This window comes from Oncorhynchus kisutch, unplaced genomic scaffold (genome assembly GCF_002021735.2).
Source record: "Oncorhynchus kisutch isolate 150728-3 unplaced genomic scaffold, Okis_V2 scaffold910, whole genome shotgun sequence".
In the NCBI taxonomy this organism is placed as follows: domain Eukaryota; kingdom Metazoa; phylum Chordata; class Actinopteri; order Salmoniformes; family Salmonidae; genus Oncorhynchus; species Oncorhynchus kisutch.
Window position 1 is genome coordinate 87,363 of NW_022262855.1, and position 20,072 is coordinate 107,434.

Genomic DNA, 20,072 nt, shown 5'->3' on the forward strand with positions numbered 1-20,072 from the left:
TGGATTTAGGTTGCAAGTAGGTTGCAAGTTGCAAGTTGGGTGAAACACAAAATGTTACCAGTCATTGGAATTCGGTTGCTGGTTGGGTGAAACACAAAATGTTACCAGTCATTGGATATCGGTTGCTGGTTGGGTGAAACACAAAATGTTACCTGTGGATACAATGTTTATTCAATCAGTGGGAGGCCTGTAAATTCCCCCAGGAAAGTGGAACAAGGAACTCTTCTTTGAGACAATGATAAACAGCAATCCTTGGGAGAGTTGTGGTGGATATTATAAAATAAGGATCTGCTGGAGTCCAAGTCAAACCAAGATTCTTTATTTCTGAGCTCAGAGAGAATAACAGAGTTACACAGCACAGTGTAGACAGTCTGAATTCCTGAAGCATTGGGTGATGAGCAAATATCTTTATAGTTTCCCTTTCCTGGGCGGGACTTTATTCATACAAGGACACAGGTGCAAATTGGTTTGCAACACAGGATGATACTCCCAAGAACAGGAGCTTATATAATAGGACAGTTTCACAAGGTTAGTCACATACTCAGTTATGTGGACACACAAACAATTAACATTTTCCATTACAGAGTCTGAACATTTTCATTTCATTACAGTTTAAAAGAAGGAACCTGATCTTCTTTATATTCAAACTGACAGACTCCATATTCACTTCATGTTTTCTAATAAAAACAAACAAATATATGTTTGAGTAGACCCTGTACCATTTAATTGCATATGGTAAAGACAGGTAAACACATTGTCAGTCAACAATAAAAGACAAAGGGAGCACTGTGATGGGCAAATGGTTTGCACCCTGGGAGCAGTGTTAAGGCTTCTCTCCTGTGTGTATTCTCTCATGTTGTTTCAGGTTTCCTCTCCGGTTGAAACACTTTCCACACTGGGAGCAGTGGTAAGGCTTCTCTCCTGTGTGTATTCTCTCATGTTGTTTCAGCATCCCCGAATGGTTGAAACACTTCCCACATTGGGAGCAGTGGTAAGGCTTCTCTCCTGTGTGTATTCTCTCATGTTGTTTCAGCGCCCCCAACTGGTTGAAAGACCTTACACATTGGAAGCAGTGGTAAGGCTTCTCTCCTGTGTGTATTCTCTCGTGTTGTTTCAGCTCCCCCGAACGGACGAAACACTTTCCACAATGGGAGCAGTGGTAAGGCTTCTCTCCTGCGTGTATTCTCTCGTGTAGTTTCAGCACCCCCGAACGGCCGAAACACTTCCCACATTGGGAGCAGTGGTAAGGCTTCTCTCCTGTGTGTATTCTCTCATGTTGTTTCAGCGTCCCTGACTGGTTGAAACCCTTTCCACACTGGGAACAGTGGTAAGGCTTCTCCCCTGTGTGTATCCTCTCATGTTGTTTCAGGTGTGCTTTCTGGTTGAAACACTGTCCACACTGGGAGCAGTGGTAAGGCTTCTCTCCTGTGTGTATTCTCTCGTGTTGTTTCAGGTCCCCCAAACGGACTAAACACTTTCCACAATGGGAGCAGTGGTAAGGCTTCTCTCCTGTGTGTATTCTCTCGTGTAGTTTCAGCTCCCCCGAACGGCCGAAACACTTTCCACATTGGGAGCAGTGGTAAGGCTTCTCTCCTGTGTGTATTCTCTCATGTTGTTTCAGCGTCCCTGACTGGTTGAAACCCTTTCCACACTGGGAACAGTGGTAAGGCTTCTCCCCTGTGTGTATTCTCTTATGTTTTTTCAGTTGTGCTTTCTGTTTAAAACTCTTTTCACACTGGGAGCACTGGTGTCGTCTTGCTGGTTTGGACGTCCCTGGCTCTGGTTCCTCTGAGTCTGGTCTTTCTCCTGCCAAAGATAGTGTTATTTTTAAATAGAGACTCAAATGAAACCACATGATAAAAAAACCTTGCTACGAGGGTAAATCCTAAATCAGATCTCTCAATAACCTGAGGCCAGTTTTAACAATCTTAGTGTGATTTTAAAACAAATGTAGAGCTTCCTGGTAATTACTGCTATGTTTACATTACTTATTCATCCTGTTTTACAAGTCAGAACACAAAAACCTAGACAGTTCTAGGACACTGAAGACACAGACGTCGCTGGATTCCAATTGAACAGGTGGTTCTAAATATATAACTTTCATAGCTGTATGATACAGAATGTGACCTACACACTTCCTTAAACATAAAATAACTAAAGAAGTCATTTTGTGTGGAAGTCCAAAACTTGTTTTTACGTCGAAGATACAAAGCACATCAGTAACATCTCCCCGTTGTTGAAAGGGTTCGACATATTGCTGTTTAAATGGACCAATTTCTTATTTAGACATTCACAGATTTTCAACATTTTGATTATCGCTGATGTCATATTTTGGGTAAATGTTCCTAAAACTGATAGTAACAACAAAAAACTAAAATATAAACGCAACATGTAAAGTGTTGGATGTTTCATGAGCTGAAAAAAAAGTCCGGTGAAATTGCAGAGTGCAAAATATATATATATTTTTAGAAATATTTAACTTTCATGCATTCACAAGTGCAATACCACAAATTAAAGCTTAAGGCTCCATAATGTTTCATCATTAGATACTACAGTCCTCCTTTAAGACTCCATAATGTTTCATCATTAGATGCTACAGTCCTCCTTTAAGACTCCATAATGTTTCATTATGAGATGCTACAGTCCTCCTTTAAGACTCCATAATGTTTCATTATTAGATGTTAAAGTCCTCCTTTAAGACTCCATAATGTTTCAAAATGAGATGCTACAGTCCTCCTTTAAGACTCCATAATGTTTCATCATTAGTTGCTACAGTCCTCCTTTAATACTCCATCATGTTTAGAATGTGTCTGGAAGCGCTACTCTATCTATTCTACTCTCATCCTTTCGGTTTTAATAATATTTTAAAATAATAATGTTATAATAGGTAATAACTAACTTTAATAACTAGGGTTAATACCTGCCTTGCGCACCAACAAAATATTTCTTTAGCCCTCTCTAACAATACCGCTACAGAATTAGCATAGTAGGCCATGTAACTTAACCTGTAGTGACACCCAGCCCGTGAACGGGGCCGTTATCATCATCTGACACTAATTAGCATAACGCAACAGACATAAATCTTCCTAAAAAATATTCCTATTCATGAAAATCACAAGTGAAATATATTGGAACACAGCTTAGCCTTTTGTTAATCACCCTGTCATCTCAGATTTTCAAAATATGCTTTACAGCCAACGCTAGACAAGCATCTGTGTAAGTTTATCATAGCCTAGCATAGCATTATGCCTTGCTAGCAGCAGGCAAACTTGTCACGGAAATCAGAAAAGCAATCAAATTAAATCGTTTACCTTTGATGAACTTCGGATGTTTTCACTCACGAGACTCCCAGGTAGACAGCCAAAGTTCATTTTTTCCCAAAATATTATTTTTGTAGGCGAAATAGCTCCGTTTGTTCTTCATGTTTGGCTGAGAAATCGCCCGGAAATTGCGGTCACAACACCGAAAAATATTCCAAATTAGCTCCATAATATCGACAAAAACATAGCAAACGTTGTTTAGAATCAATCCTCAAGGTGTTTTTCTAATATCTATTTGATAATATATCCGTCGGGACAATTCCTTTTTCTCAAGGACCGATTGGAGTAATGGCTACCTCTGCACTTTACGCGAGAATCTCTCTCGGAGCCACCATGTGACCACTTACGCAATGTGCCCCCATACGGCTATTCTTCAATAGAAATGCGTAAAACTACGTCACAATGCTGTAGACACCTTGGGGAATACGTAAAAAGCATAAGCTCGTTGATGGTACATTCAAAGCCATATAGGGAGTCATTGGAACGCAGCGCTTTCAAAACCTGGGGCACTTCCGGATTGGATTTTTCTCAGGCTTTCGCCTGCAACATCAGTTCTGTTATACTCACAGACAATATCTTTACAGTTTTGGAAACGTTAGAGTGTTTTCTATCCAAAGCTGTCAATTATATGCATATTCTAGTATCTTTTCCTGACAAAATATCCTGTTTAAAACGGGGACGTTTTTTTTCCAAAAATGAAAATACTGCCCCCTAACACCAAGAGGTTTTAAGGTAATCAGAAATATTTAGGACTAACTTATTCCTTGACACCCATTCTGAAACTAACTGCAGCTCTATGTTAAGTGTTGCAGTCATTTCAGTCGATGTAGTAGCTGACATGTACAGTGTTGAGTCAACGCATACATAGACTCACTGGCTTTACTCAAATGTCATTGGTATGTTGTTGGTAAAGATTGAAAAAAGTAGGTGCCAAACAGCTGCCCTGGGGAATTCCTGATTCAAACTTGATTTTGTTGTACAGGCTTCCATTAAAGAACACTCTCTGTGTTCTGTTAGACAGGTAGCTCTGGGGCGGCAGGTAGCCTAGTGGTTAGAGCGGTAGGCCAGTAACCGAAAGATTGCTGGATCGAAACCCTGAGCTGACAAGGTAAAAAACTCTGTCGTTCTGCCCCTGAACAAGGCAGTCCTAGGCCATCATTGAAAAAAATAATTTGTTTATAACTGACTTGCCTAGTTAAATAAAGGTTACATTTTAAAAGAAAAACTCTTTATCCACAATATAGCAGGGGGTGTAAAGCCATTTTTATCATCAATGTCTCTCAGCCAATCAGTCATTTGTAAGTGCTGTGCTAGTTGAATGAACTTCCCTATAAGCTGAAAGTCTATATTTGTTTACTGTAAAATAGCATTGTATCAGGTCAAATATTTTTTTTTCAAAAATTGTAAGGGTTGGTAACAGTCTGATTGGTCAGCTATTTAAGCCAGTAAAGGGAGCTTTACTATTCTTGGGTAGTGGAATGACTTTAGCTTCCCTCTAGGCCTGAGGGCACACACTTTCTAGTAGGCTTCAATTAAAGAAAAGGCCAATAGGAATGGCCATATCGGCCACTATTGTCCTCAATTTTCCATCCACGTTGTCAGACACCAGTGACTTGTCATTGTTGATTTTATTTATTTATTTGCGCAAAATTTCATTGAAGATGCTCCAAAGATTTTTACTATCATTCTTCATGTCATTTATCTTTGTTTCATAGTGTAGTTTCTTCTTTATATTGAGTTTAGTCACATATCTCAATTTGCAATAGGTGTCACGAATATTACCGAAGGTGGCTCCCCTCCCCGTTCGGGTGGCGCTCGGCGGTCGTCGTCGCCGGTCTACTAGCTGCCACCGATCCTTTTTCGTTTGGTTTTGTCTAATTGTTTTCACCTGTTCATTGTTTGGTTGTTAGGGTGGTAAGTTCGCTTCGCACACTTCTGTTTGTGTGGAGCTGTCTTCTGTTCGTGTGGAGCTGTCTTCTGTTTGTGTGGGCTTGTCTTCTGTTTGTGTGGGCTTGTCTTCTGTTCGTGTGGGCTTGTCTTCTGTTTGTGTGGGCTTGTCTTCTGTTTGTGTGGGCCTGTCTTCTGTTTGTGTGGGCTTGTCTTCTGTTTGTGTGGGCTTGTCTTCTGTTTGTGTGGGCCTGTCTTCTGTTTGTGTGGGCTTGTCTTCTGTTTGTGTGGGCTTGTCTTCTGTTTGCTTGTCTCCTGTTTTGTGAGAGGTGTTCGTGTCTGTTGTTTTTATTTCGCTGTCCAGATATTTTACTTATTAAGACTTAAATGGAGTTTATTTACCCCTATGTTTGGTGTTACCATTTGTACCTTGTTTGGTTGGACATTAAAGCGTGTTTTTCCCCATATCCTCTGCTCTCTGCGCCTGACTCCACACCCATTCACTCATTGAGCGTTACAATAAGTTTCATTCTTCATGTCATTTATCTTTGGTTCATTGTGTAGTTTCTTCTTTTTATTCAGTTTAGTCAAATGATTTCTCAATTTGCAATCAGTTATTCAGTCAGACCTATATGCCATCTCTTTTGCCTACCTCTTCATCATACCATTTTGTAATTCCTCATCAATCCACGTGGATTTAACAGTTTTTACAGTCATTTTCTTAATGGGTGCTGCTTATTAGTAACTGGGATAAGCAGTTTGAAATGTGTCAAGGGCAGTGTCTGGTTGCTCATCATTACACACCACAGACCAACAAATATTATTTACATCAATAACATAGGAATCACTACATAAAATTGTATGACCTCTTATACACAATATTAGTCCCAGCCGTTGGAACGGTGGTTTTCCTAGACATGGCTCCTATATTGTGATCACTACATCTGATGGATCTGGATACTGCTTTAAAACCCATTTCTGCAGCATTAGTAAAGATATGATCAAACCATGTTGATGATTTCATTCCTCTACTGTTTGTCACTACCCTGGTAAGTTGATAGATAACCTGAACCAGGTCGCCAGCACTGGTTACAGTTTGAAGCTTTCGTTTGAGTGGGCAGCCTGATCACAGCTTTTCTTCAGTACCAGTTAATTAATTACCAAAGTCTTGAGTTTAGTTTGCCTGTTCTACAGTCTTGTAAAGATAGGGGGGTTGACTGTAACATCCATAACGTTTTAAGGAATAGTTTTTGTAAAAAAAGCACCTTACATTGGATCATCTTGAAACTGTCTCTCCAAAGCTAACTTTCATCAAGGTTTTATATGGTCTATTGGTTTCTCTCTTTTCATTGGCAGAATCCTTTTTCAGTGTTATGATATTCATAACATCCATATACACCAGTCTATCTTCCTGTCAACTAACAGAACTCTGCTGGTTGTCCTGATAACAGATACCAGTCCATCTTCCTGTCAACTAACAGAACTCTGCTGGTTGTCCTGGTAACAGATACCAGTCCATCTTCATGTCAACTAACAGAACTCTGCTGGTTGTCCTGGTAACAGATACCAGATCTATTTAATTTGTTCAAACTAAATTACAGCACTTACTTTGATGTTTCAAATCTGATCCTTTCTTCTCTTCTCCTCCTCTCACAGTTCCACTCAGCCCCGTTGTTTTCCTGCAGTCCACCAGCAGCACAGACAACCTCTTCATACCCAGCAGTAAGGCGCTACCGGGAGAGGCACGACACAGGGACTCCAGGAGGGAGGAAGGGCTAGCGTTGTCCTGGTAACCATAAAGATGGGACACAGACACATATCATTATGGATGCTGATGTCACTGTTGTCATAAAGTGCTTTACAGAAACCCAGCCCAGACCCAGAGAGAGCTAGACCAGACCCAGAGAGAGCAAGACCAGACCAAGCTGCATGCTAGACCAGACCAAGCTGTACCATCTTGTGTTCTGATCTGGAGAGACTCTTCTCTTGCTCGTCAGCATCAGGATGTTGTTGATGCTTCTTCCCAGAGGATCCACCATAGTCATGTCTCTCTCCTGTGTTAATGAGAACATCAAAATGAGTAGTAAACTTATAACCGTCTCATAAAATCATAGGGTCTTACAAGAGGCATGAATATGTCCCTTTGATATTTTAAGTAGAGATTATGCTTCAATATTGAATTTTAAAAGCCTGTTATACTAGATGAGGGGAACTTTTATGTAGACCACATGGAGAATTCAATACATCGAATTTAAAAGTCCCTAAAATATATGAACCAATGGCAGATCGACCCTTTAACAATTCCTACAGTACTGAACAACATATTCAAGTGTAGAACTTCAGTAGAATAACACTTTAAAACCGCACATTAGTTCAACAACGGCATAGTTTGTGTCCCTGTTGAAGACAGTACTCACTGGTGGTAATCTGATATTCTGTCTCCTCCTCCTTCACCTTTATTGAGATAGCATCCTCTTCCTCTCTAAACGGTTCTTTCTCTTCTATCACTATAACAGCCTCCTCTTCCTCCTTTTTCATTCTGAAATGTTCTTTCACTATAACAGCATCTTCTTCCTTCACTATAACAGTCTCATCTTCCTCCTTTTTCATTCTAAAAGGTTCTTTCTCTTCTTTCACTGTAACCTCATCCTCTTCTTCAATGTTCAGCGCCAGAGCTTCTTTCTGCAAACAGCAGACCTCCTCTTCTATAGCAGGGATGAGTAGTTTAATGAACTCATGGTCAGGGATGTTAGCTAGATAGTTAGCTAGCATTAGCGACTAGCCTAGTGCTAGGCTCAGCATCAATCTTTAACAAGTTTGCAAATATTAACTAGTTAATACGTCAAAAGAACTCTGTATAAAACACTGAGATTAGATTATGTACATTAAGATGGTCTAAAGCGTCAATCTTTCACTTTTATGTTGGCTAGCAAGCTACCGACGTGGTTGAAAGAGTAGCCGCGTTGTTGTTCCTGAAGAAGCGTCCGTCCAGTCCATTATACGTCACGGAAGAATCATCACCTGAAAGACGCTCATCGCCATCTGCTGGCTGGAGTGGGTAACGCAATTTGGAAACAGTTAGTATACTTATTGGAAAGAACGTCATAATAACTTAACAATGAGCTGATATATTTTCTCTTACGTCTTACAAATAATACGTTCCTGTACACAGACGTAGAAGCTCAATATGAATATGTAGATGATTAATAAATACTTATATGAATAGGTAGTGTGTTGATAAACATTTTCTCTGTTAATTTTTCACATTCTTTTTTATCTACATGTGACCATACTATTCCCTTAAAGCCACGCTCTATAAGATACAAATCATCCTGTAAACAACAGAACAAATGCATCACATGCAAATAGCACTTGATTATCTGTAGTGCTATACAGTTTGTCAAAACGTTTGTCAACAGAATCGGCGGAATGAATACACCCCTGATCATGCATAAACACAGTTCACTTTCATTACAGACACGTTGTATTCCTTCTTGCATCTATGTGCTCTCCTCTTATCACCTTCTCCCTTTGTTTCTGTACTTCAATGCATAACACATCAGCTGTATGTCACCAGGAGAAAAAACCTTTCCAAGCCAAACCATTTCATAACTGCTACACACAGCTTACATTGTTGTCACCATATTAGCTAAAATAACATCATAGTCAACAGAGCTAATAGAACTAACTCGTTAGTAAACCTGCTACAATCATGCAGTACCGTTACAGTGTACAGTCAGTAAGCAGTTTAGCACTTACCTTGGCGGGTCCCAGTGGCAATAAATTAGTAAAACCAAAAGCTTGCCTTGACTTGGAAGAGTTCCAGTGTTGTGTTGGATAGTCATAGCCAGCTAGTTACACACAGCTTACATTGTTGTCAACTGTGTAACTGTGTAAGTCTATGGAAGCCTTGAGAACCATAATCCTCCTAGGTTTTGTATTGTGGTCAATATACCCAGAGGAGGATGCAAAATAGTATGTTTTAATAAATTATTTGGTGACGTGATTATATTTAGTATAGTTTTATCTAAAAAGGACCACTTTTAAATATTTTACCATTTTTATTTTTCTGAAAATAACTGAGGATGATGGTCCTCCCCTTCCTCCTCTGAGGAGACCCCACTGCACCCAAAGGTCACCCAGCCAACTTGACACAATTGTGGGAAGCATTGGAGTCACCATGGGCCAGCATCCCTGTGGAATGCTTTCGACACCTTGTAGAGTCCATGCCCCGACGAATTGAGGCTATTCTGAGGGAGAAAGGGGAGGGTCCAACTCCATATTAGGAAGGTGTTCCAAATGTTTGGTATAATCAGTGGATATATCTGCCATTTAGCAGACACTTTTATCCAAAGGGATTTGCAGTCATGTGTACAAACTCTTTACATATGGGTGGTCCCAGGAATCAAACCCACTACCCTGGTTTAACAAGCACTATACTCCACCAACTGAGCTACAGGACCACAAGGAATGATCAAGGAATGATCAAGGAATGATGCAGATAAACACAGGGTAGTGGGTAAACAGATAAAAATATAATTGAATCAAAGACCGTAACATTGAAACTGACATACTTCATATTTAGTTACAATCAAATATTATTTGTCACATGCGCTGAATACAACAGGTGTAGATCTTAACGTGAAATGCTTACTGACAAGCCTATAACCAACAACGTAGATAAGAAAAATAAGGGTTAAGAAAATATTCCCAAAATATTTTTTTTTTCAAAGTAGCTCAGTGCCGAGGGGTAGCTCAGGCCTGAGCTACCCCTCGGTCCTGAGCTTCCTCAGTAATGAGGCACCCCTCAGTCCAGGTGGGCCCTTTGTTAGGGTTACTAGGCCAAGGTCGGCGGTGAGGGTCGCTACTCAAATGACGCTAAGAAAGCGGACTAAGACTATGGTAGAGTGGCGTCCACGTCCCGCACCAGAGCCGCCACAGTGGACAGACGCCCACCCAGACCCTCTCCTATGGGTTTAGGTGTGCGGCAGGGAGTCCGCACCTTTGGGGGGGGGGGGGGGGGGGTACTGTCACGCCCTGGCCTTAGTTATCTTTGCTTTCTTTATTATTTTGGTCAGGCCAGGGTGTGACATGGGGGATTTATGTGTTTCGTCTTGTCTAGGGGTTTATTAGATTTATGGGGTTGTGTTCATGTTAGGTGTCTAGGTAAGTCTATGGTTGCCTAGATTGGTTCTCAATCAGAGGATATATATATAGGAGGTACCAGTACAGAGTCAATATACAGCAGGTACCAGTACCGAGTCAATGTGGAGACTATATACAGGAGGTACCAGTACAGTGTCAATGTGGAGGCTATATACAGGAGGTACCAGTACAGAGTCAATATACAGCAGGTACCAGTACCGAGTCAATGTGGAGACTATATACAGGAGGTACCAGTACAGAGTCAATGTGGAGGCTATATACAGGGGGTACCAGTACAGAGTGGAGGCTATACAAGGGATGTTTACATACACTTAGGTTGGAGTCATTAAAACTCGGTTTTCAACCACTCCACAAATGTCTTGTTGACAAACTATAGTATATGCAAGTCTAAACACCATGGGACCACACAGCCGTCATACCGCTCAGGAAGAAGACTTGTTCTGTCTCCTAGAGATCAACATACGTTGGTGCGAAAAGTGCAAACCAGTCCCAAACAACAGCAAAGGACCTTGTGAAGATGCTGGAGGAAACAGGTACAAAAATATCTATATCCATAGTAAAATGAGTCCTATATCAACATAACCTGAAAGGCCGCTCAGCAAGGAAGAAGCCACTGAAGAAGGGCCTTGGTTAGGGATGTATCCTTGTTTTGAATCCCAGCCACCGTAGGAGGCCTTTTGCCTTTTGGTTGGCCGCCGTTGTAAATAAGAATTTGTTCTTAACTGACTTGCCAAGTTAAATAAAGGTTCAATAATAAATAAATAAAATAAAGTACAGAGAGATAATTGATGAAAACCTGCTCCAGAGCACTCAGGACCTCAGACTGGGGCAAAGGTTCACCTTCCAACAGAACAACAACCCTAAGCACACAGACAAAGGACAACGCAGAAGTGGCTTCGGGACAAGTCTCTGAATGTCCTTGTGTGGCCCAGCCAGAGCCTGGACTTGAACCCGATCGAACATCTCTGGAGAGACCTGAAAATAGCTGTGCAGCGACGCTCCCCATCCAACCTGACAGAGGTTGAGAGGATCTGCAGAGAAGAATGGGAAAAGAATGGGGAAAAATACAGGTGTGCCAAGCTTGTTCCTGTTAAGACACCTGGCCAGCTGAGTGCAGGTGGGCTCTCCTGTCAACATGAGGCTCCTGTTGCAGCCCTCAATGGCACATTGACAGATTTTCCACCTAGTTCTCTCTGGGATTCAAACAAGGGATCTTTCAGTTACTGGCCCAACACTGTTAACCGCTAGGCTACCTGCAGCAGGAGCCCCATGTTGACAGGAGAGCCCACCTGCATTCAGCTGGTCAGGGGCAGTGGTGCCCTGTAAGTAACAAATGTATCACTATCAGAGGGGTGTATTATGACATCAGATAGAACTACTCAGACATTCCAAATATCACCTGATTATCAGAGGGGTGTATTATGACATCATATAGAACTACTCAGACATTCCAAATCAGGCTTCATCCATATCATGAAGGTGGATATTGATCCAACCATTTCAAAAGTAATGACTGGGCTGACGGAAACAGGATATGCCTGTACACTTTTATAAATGGCGACAGATGATATGTTAGTTCGTTTGACATGGTGGGTTGTGTCAGTAAAAACGTTTTAGTGAGAAATGCCGATGGAAACTCCTTTATGTACAAATATTTATATATATATATATATATATATCCCACTAAAACTTGAGAAACCATGTAGTTTATTAGGCTACAGATGAAATAAGTTATGAACTTCACAGAGTGGTGAAACTACATGTGATGAGCTTGATGCTCAATTCCAATACATTTTGAGGGTCTTAATCTGGTGACATGATGACCGATGCTTGGTTGCCATTTGACAAATAAAATATTTGCTCTCATCCATAATAATCTCATCAATCGGGTAACAATGTTTATTCAACCAGTGGGAGCTTTGTAAATGCCCCCAGGAAAGTAAAACAAAGAACTCTTCATTGAGACAATGATAAATAGCAATCCGTGGGAGAGTTGTGGTGTATATTATAAAATAAGGATCTGCTGGAGTCCAAGTCAAACCAAGACTCTTTATTTCTGAGCTCAGAGAGAATAACAATTACACAGTGCAGTGTAGACAGTCTGAATTCCTGAAGCATTGGGTGATGAGCAAATATCTTTATAGTTTCCTGTTCCTGGGCGGGACTTTATTCATACAAGGACACAGGTGTAAATTGGTTTGCAACACAGAATGATAGTCCCAAGAACAGGAGATTATAATAGGACAGTTTCACAAGGTTAGTCACATACTCAGTTATGTGGACACACATACAACTAACATTTTCCATTACACAGTCTGAACATTTTCATGTCATTAAATCATCAGTGGGCCAACAATGCAGATGTCAACAATGGAACTAATGCATCACATCCAAATATCACTTGATTATCTGTAGTGCTGGAGGAATGACACACCCAGATAAACACACACAAAGAGTTTAAAAAAAGGACCATTTAAACACATGGAAGCTGATTTACTCTATATTCAAACTGACAGACTCCATATTCAATTCATGTTTTCTAATAAAAACAAACAAATATATGTTTGAGTATACCCTGTACCATTTAATTTCATCTGGTAAAGACAGGTAAACACATTGTCAGTCAACAATATAAGACAACGGGAGCACTGTGTATGTTCTCTGATGAATTTGAAGTCAATGTGATGTGAAATATCAATATACACGCTAAGAGAAGTCATTTCTCTCTCCTGTGTGGTTACTCTAAAGACGTTTAAGTGACTGTTATGAGTAAAATGTTTTCCCACAGTCTGGCCTTTTGTAAACATTCTCCGCTGTGTGCAGTCTCATGTGTTCTTTCAGGCTTCCTAAATGGGCAAAAGCTTTGCACCCTGGGAGGAGTGGAAAGGCTTCTCCCCTGTGTGTATTCTCTCGTGTCGTTTCAGCCCCCCTGAACGGTTGAAGCACTTTCCACACTGGGAGCAGTGGTAAGGCTTCTCACCTGTGTGTATTCTCTCATGATGTTTCAGGTTCCCTAAATTGTTAAAACTCTTTCCACACTGGGAGCAGTGATAAGGCTTCTCCCCTGTGTGTATTCTCTCATGTCGTTTCAGCTCCTTTGACCGGATGAAACACTTTCCACACTGGGAGCAGTGGTAAGGCCTCTCCCCTGTGTGTATTCTCTCATGTTGTTTTAGGTTCCCTAAATTGTTAAAACTCTTTCCACACTGGGAGCAGTGGCAAGGCTTCTCCCCTGTGTGTATTCTCTCATGTTGTTTCAGGGTCCCTAAATTGTTAAAACTCTTTCCACACTGGGAGCAGCGGTAAGGCTTCTCCCCTGTGTGTATTCTCTCGTGAACTTTCAGGTTTGATTTCTCATTAAAACCCTTTCCACACTGGGAGCAGTGGTAAGGCTTCTCCCCTGTGTGTATTCTCTCATGTATTTTCAGTTTCCCTAAACCGATAAAACTCTTTCCACACTGGGAGCAGTGATAAGGCTTCTTCCCTGTGTGTATTCTCTCATGTCGTTTCAGTTTCCCTAAATGGTTAAAACTATTTCCACACCGGGAGCAGTGATAAGGCTTCTCCCCTGTGTGTATTCTCTCGTGCAGTTTCAGATGCCCAGGCCGGTTGAAACACTTTCCACACTGGGAGCAGTGGTAAGGCTTCTCCCCTGTGTGTATTCTCTCATGAGCTTTCAGGTGTGCTTTCTGGTTAAAACTCTTTCCACACTGGGAGCAGTGGTAAGTCTTCTCCCCTGTGTGCATTCTCTCATGTTGTTTCAGCACCCCTGGCTGGTTGAAACCCTTTCCACACTGGGAGCAGTGGTAAGGCTTCTCTCCTGTGTGTATTCTCTCATGTTGTTTCAGGTGTGCTTTCTGGTTAAAACTCTTTCCACAGTGGGAGCACTGGTGTCGTCTTGCTGGTTTGGACGTCCCTGGCTCTGGTTCCTCTGAGTCTGGTCTTTCTCCTGCTAAAGACAAGTGTTAAAAAAAAAAAATAGGGACCCGAATGAAACCACATGATAAAACAACCTTGCTACGAGAGTAAATCCTAATCAGATCTCTCAATAACCTGAGGCCAGTTTTAACAACCTTAGTGTGATTTTAAAACAAATGTAGAGCTTCCTGGTAATTACTGCTATGTTTACATTACTTATTTTATTCATCGTTGCTGGATTCCTATCAAGCATGTGGTTCTAAATACAGTATATCACAAAAGTGAGTACAACCCTCACATTTTTGTAAATATTTGAGTATATCTTTTCATGTGACAACACTGAAGAAATGACACTTTGCAACAATGTAAATTAGTGAGTGTACAGCTTGTTTAACAGTGTAAATTTGCTGTCCCCTCAAAATAACTCAACACACAGCCATTAATGTCTAAACTGCTGGCAACAAAAGTGAGTACACCCCTAAGTGAGAATGTCCAAATTGGGCCCAAAGTGTCAATATTTTGTGTGGCCACCATCATTTTACAGCACTGCCTTAACCCTCTTGGCAATGGAGTTCACCAGGGCTTCACAGGTTGCCACTGGAGTCTTCTTCCACTCCTCCATGACGACATCACGGAGCTGGTGGATGTTAGAGACCTTGCACTCCTCCACCTTCCGTTTGAGGATGCCCCATAGATGCTCAATAGGGTTTAGGTCTAGAGACATGTTTGGCCAGTCCATCACCTTTACCCTCAGCTTCTTTAGCAAGGCAGTGGTCATCTTGGAGGTGTGTTTGGGGTCGTTATCATGTTGGAATTCTGCCCCTCCGAAGGGAGGGGATCATGCTCTGCTTCAGTATGTCACAGTACATGTTGGCATTCATGCTTCCCTCAATGAACTGCAGCTCCCCAGTGCCGGCAGCACTCATGCAGCCCCAGACCATGACACTCCCACCACCATGCTTGACTGTAGGCAAGACACACGTCTTTGTACTCCTCACCTGGTTGCCGCCACACACGCTTGACACCATCTGAACCAAATAAGTTTATTGGTCGCATCAGACCACAGGACATGGTTCCAGTAATCCATGTCCTTAGTCTGCTTGTCTTCAGCAAACTGTTTGCGGACTTTCTTATGCATCATCTTTAGAAGAGGCTTCCTTCTGGGACGACAGCCATGCAGACCAATTTGATGCAGTGTACGGCGTATGGTCGGAGCACTGACAGGCTGACCCACCACCCCCTCAACCTCTGCAGCAATGCTGGCAGCACTCATACGTCTATTTCCCAAAGACAACCTCTGGATATGACGCTGAGCACGTGCACTCAACTTCTTTGGTCGACCATGGCGAGGCCTGTTCTGAGTGGAACCTGTCCAGTTAAACCACTGTATGGTCTTGGCCACCGTGCTGCAGCTCAGTTTCATGGTCTTGGCAATCTTCTTATAGCCCAGGCCATCTTTATGTAGAGCAACAATTATTTTTCTCAGATCCTCAGAGAGTTCTCTGCCATGAGGTTCCATGTTGAACTTCCAGTGACCAGTCAGTATGAGGGAGTGTGAGAGCGATGACACCAAATTTAACACACCTGCTCCCCATTCACACCTGAGCCATTGTAACACTAACGAGTCACATGACACCGGGGAGGGAAAATGGCTTAATTGGGCCCAATTTGGACATTTTCACTTAGGGGTGTACTCACTTTTGTGATATACTGTCTATAACTTTCATAGCTGTATGATACAGAATGTGACCTACACACTTCCTTCGCTGATGTCATATAAATGTACAAGCAAGTCTCTTCTTCTTATTGGTGTCCTTGCCACCCATTCTGAAACTAACTGCAGCTCTATGTTAAGATTTGCAGTCATTTCAGTCGCTTTAGTAGCTGACGTGTACAGTGTTGTGTCATCCGCATACATAGACTCACTGGCTTTACTCAAATGTCGTTGGCATGCTGTTGGTAAAGATTGAAAAAAAGAAGGTGCCAAACAGCTGCCCTGGGGAATTCCTGATTCTACCATGATTTTGTTGTACAGGCTCCCATTAAAGAACACTGTGCTGTTAGACAGGTAGCTCTGGGGTGGCAGGTAGCCTAGCGGTTAGAGCGGTAGGCCAGTAACCGAGAGATTGCTGGATCAAATCTCTGAGCTGCAAAGGTAAAACTCTGTCGTTCTGCCCCTGAACAAGGCAGTCCTAGGCCGTCCTTGAAAAAAAGAATTTGTTCTTAACTGACTTGCCTAGTTACATAAAGGTTACATTTAAAAAAATAACTCTTTATCCACAATATAGCAGGGGGTGTAAAAGCCCCAACAATATTTGTATCATCAATTTCTCTCAGCCAATCAGTCATTTGTAAGTGCTGTGCTTGTTGAATGAACTTCCCTATAAGCTGAATGTCTATATTTGTTTACTGTAAAATAGCATTGTATCTGGCCAAACACCATTTTTTACATTTTCATGTAAGGGTTAGTAACAGGCTGATTGGTCGGCTATTTAAGCCAGTAAAGGGAGCTTTACTATTCTTGGGGAGTGGAATGACTTTAGCTTCCCTCCAAGCCTGAAGGAACACACTTTCTAGTTGGCTTAAATTGAAGATAATGCGAATAGAACTGGCAATATCAGCTGCTATTATCCTCAATCATTTTCCATCCACGTAGTCAGACACCATGACATTGTTGATTTTTTACCCAAAATTTAATTGAAGGTGTTCCAAAGCTTTTTACAATCATTATTCATGTCATTTATCTTTGTTTAATAGTGTAGTTTCTTCTTTTTATTCAGTTTAGTCACATGATTTCTCAATTTGCAATAGGTTTGCCAATCAGTTATTCAGCCAGACCTATATGCCATCTCTTTTGCCTCCCTCTTCATCATACCATTTTTAAATTCCTCATCAATCCACGTGGATTTAACAGTTTTTACAGTCATTTTCTTAATGGGTGCTTGCTTATTAGTAACTGGGATAAGCAATTTCATAAACGTGTCAAGGGCAGAGTCTGGTTGCTCGTCATTACACACCACGGACCAACAAATATTGTTTCCATTGTTGGAATCGGCTAAACTTGGAACATGGAGACATTAAAGAAGTGATAGGAAGTGAAAGAGACTGGGTGTTATGTCAGAAGTTAATGGTTCTCTGAAGAAAGACAGGTGGCTTTGGAATGTGTTGGGTGGACGAGAGGAGAGCAAAGTGTTAAACAGGGGAGACAGATGAATATCTGTGGATTAGATGAAGGAGAGGTTGAGGTCAGGACAGATTCTCATCAGGGAGATAAAGGTCTGGTATCCTGTTACCCTCTTTACTCTCTTCCTGTGGAACCATAAGATGTAAGGATTGGAGAGAAGGAGGAGTGTCTTAAGTGGGATATATGTCTGGATGGAACAAATGTTGGGTTGTCTGAATTACAGATGTACAGAACATTTGGGAGTAATTCAACTTGGTTAAAGCTTATCTAGTGTTCTTGAGTTATTTACTGTGAAAAAAAAGAACCTAATAACATCAACAACATAGGAATCACCACAAACAATTGTATGATCTCTTGTATAGAACATTAGGCCCGGCCTTTTGGAACTTTGGTTTTCCTAGATATGACTACTATATTGTGATCACAACATCCGATGTATCTGAAGACTGCTTTCAAACAAATTTCTGCAGCAATAGTAAAGATATGATCAAAATATGTTGATTCAATTCCTCTACTGTTTGTAATTACCCTGGTAGGTTGATTGATAACCTGAACCAGGTTGCCAGCACTGGTTACAGTTTGAAGCTTTCTCTTGAGTAGGCAGCCTGATCACAGCTTTCCTCCAGTATTAGTTAATTAATTAACAGTGTCTTGAGTTTAGTATGGCTGTTCTACAGTCTAGTAAAGACAGGGGGGGTTGACTGGGACAGGCAATGTAACATCCATAATGTTTTAAGAAAAAGTTTTTGTAAAACAAGCACCTTACATTGGGTCATCTTGAAACTTTCTCTCCAAAGCTGACTTTAATCAAGGTTTTATATGGTCTACTGCTTTATCTCTTTTCATTGGCAGAATCCTTTTTCAGTGTTATGATATTCATAACATCCATATCCACCAGTCTATCTTCCTGACAACGAACAGAACAGTGCTGGTTGTCCTGGTAACAGATACCAATGAATTGATCTATTTATTTGTTCAAACTGAACTACAGCACTTACTTTGAGTCAAATCTGATCCTTTCTGCTCTTCTCCTCCTCCCACAGTTCCACTCAGCCCCATTGTTTTCCTGCAGTCCACCAGCAGCACAGACAACCTCTTCATACCCAGCAGTAAGGTGCTAACAGGAGAGGCATGACACAGGGACTCCGGGAGGGTGGAAGGGCTAGCGTTGTCCTGGTAACCATAAAGAGGGGACACAGACGCACATCATTATGGATGCTGATGTCACTGTTGTCATAAAGTGCTCTACAGAAACCCAGCCCAGACCCCAATAGAGAAAGCTGTATGCTAGACCAGACCAAGCTGTACCATCTGGTGTTCTGATCTGGAGAGACTCTTCTCTTCCTCGTCAGCATCAGGATGTTGTTGAGGCTTCCCAGAGGATCCACAATAGTCATGTGTCTCTCCTGTGTGAATGAGAACATCAAACAGATGGTAAACTTATGACCATCTATTGCAATCATAGAGTCTTACAAGAGGCATGCATATGTCTAAAATGGCCACTTTTATCATGATTTCCTAAAATATTGTTTGTGATGCAAATGTAAAAGGGTCGTTCCACAAAATGGGTGGCTTTTGTTATTTTAAGTAGAAAATATGCACCAATATAGAATTTTAAAAGCCTGTTATATTAGATGAGGGGAACCTTAATGTAGACCACATGGAGAATTCAATACATCGAATTTAAAAGTCCCTAAAATATATGAACCAATGGCAGATCGACCCTTTAACAATTCCTACAGTACTGAACAACATATTCAAGTGTAGAACTTCAGTAGAATAACACTTTAAAACCGCACATTAGTTCAACAACGGCATAGTTTGTGTCCCTGTTGAAGACGGTACTCACTGGTGTTAATCTGATATTCTGTCTCCTCTTTCACTCCAAAAACATCTTCCTCCTTCACCTTTATTGAGATAGCATCCTCTTCCTCTCTAAACGGTTCTTTCTCTTCTATCACTATAACAGCCTCCTCTTCCTCCTTTTTCATTCTGAAATGTTCTTTCACTATAACAGCATCTTCTTCCTTCACTATAACAGTCTCATCTTCCTCCTTTTTCATTCTAAAAGGTTCTTTCTCTTCTTTGACTGTAACCTCATCCTCTTCTTCAATGTTCAGCGCCAGAGCTTCTTTCTGCAAACAGCAGACCTCCTCTTCTATAGCAGGGATGAGTAGTTTAATGAACTCATGGTCAGGGATGTTAGCTAGATAGTTAGCTAGCATTAGCGACTAGCCTAGTGCTAGGCTCAGCATCAATCTTTAACAAGTTTGCAAATATTAACTAGTTAATACGTCAACAGAACTGTGTTTAAAACACTGATATTAGATCATGTACATTAAGATGGTCTAAAGCGTCAATCTTTCACTTTTATGTTGGCTAGCAAGCTACCGACGTGGTTGAAAGAGTAGCCACGTTGTTGTTCCTGAAGAAGCGTCCGTCCAGTCCATTATACGTCACGGAAGAATCATCACCTGAAAGACGCTCATCGCCATCTGCTGGCTGGAGTGGGTAACGCAATTTGGAAACAGTATACTTATTGTATTGGAAAGAACGTCATAATAACTTAACAATGAGCTGATATATTTTCTCTTACG

General features: G+C 41.3%; 1 protein-coding gene across 3 annotated transcripts; it reads right to left on the reverse strand.

Annotated features, from left to right (window-relative positions):
* Nucleotides 1-303: 303 nt before the first annotated feature.
* LOC116363068 (zinc finger protein 239-like) lies at nt 304-18,825 on the reverse strand. Of its 3 annotated transcripts, none has more exons than XM_031816992.1 (3): nt 18,784-18,825; nt 6,816-6,993; nt 304-1,806 (listed from the first exon to the last, which is right to left on the reverse strand). In XM_031816992.1, exons 1-3 carry the CDS (start codon nt 18,784-18,786, stop codon nt 824-826), a joined length of 1,164 nt encoding a protein of 387 aa, XP_031672852.1. In that variant the 5' UTR covers nt 18,787-18,825; the 3' UTR covers nt 304-823. The 3 variants fall into 3 exon arrangements, with proteins under 3 accessions (XP_031672852.1, XP_031672853.1, XP_031672851.1); XM_031816993.1 differs by lacking the exon at nt 18,784-18,825 and adding an exon at nt 7,108-7,261; XM_031816991.1 differs by lacking the exon at nt 18,784-18,825 and adding an exon at nt 7,161-7,255.
* Between the last annotated feature and the right edge of the window lie 1,247 nt (nt 18,826-20,072).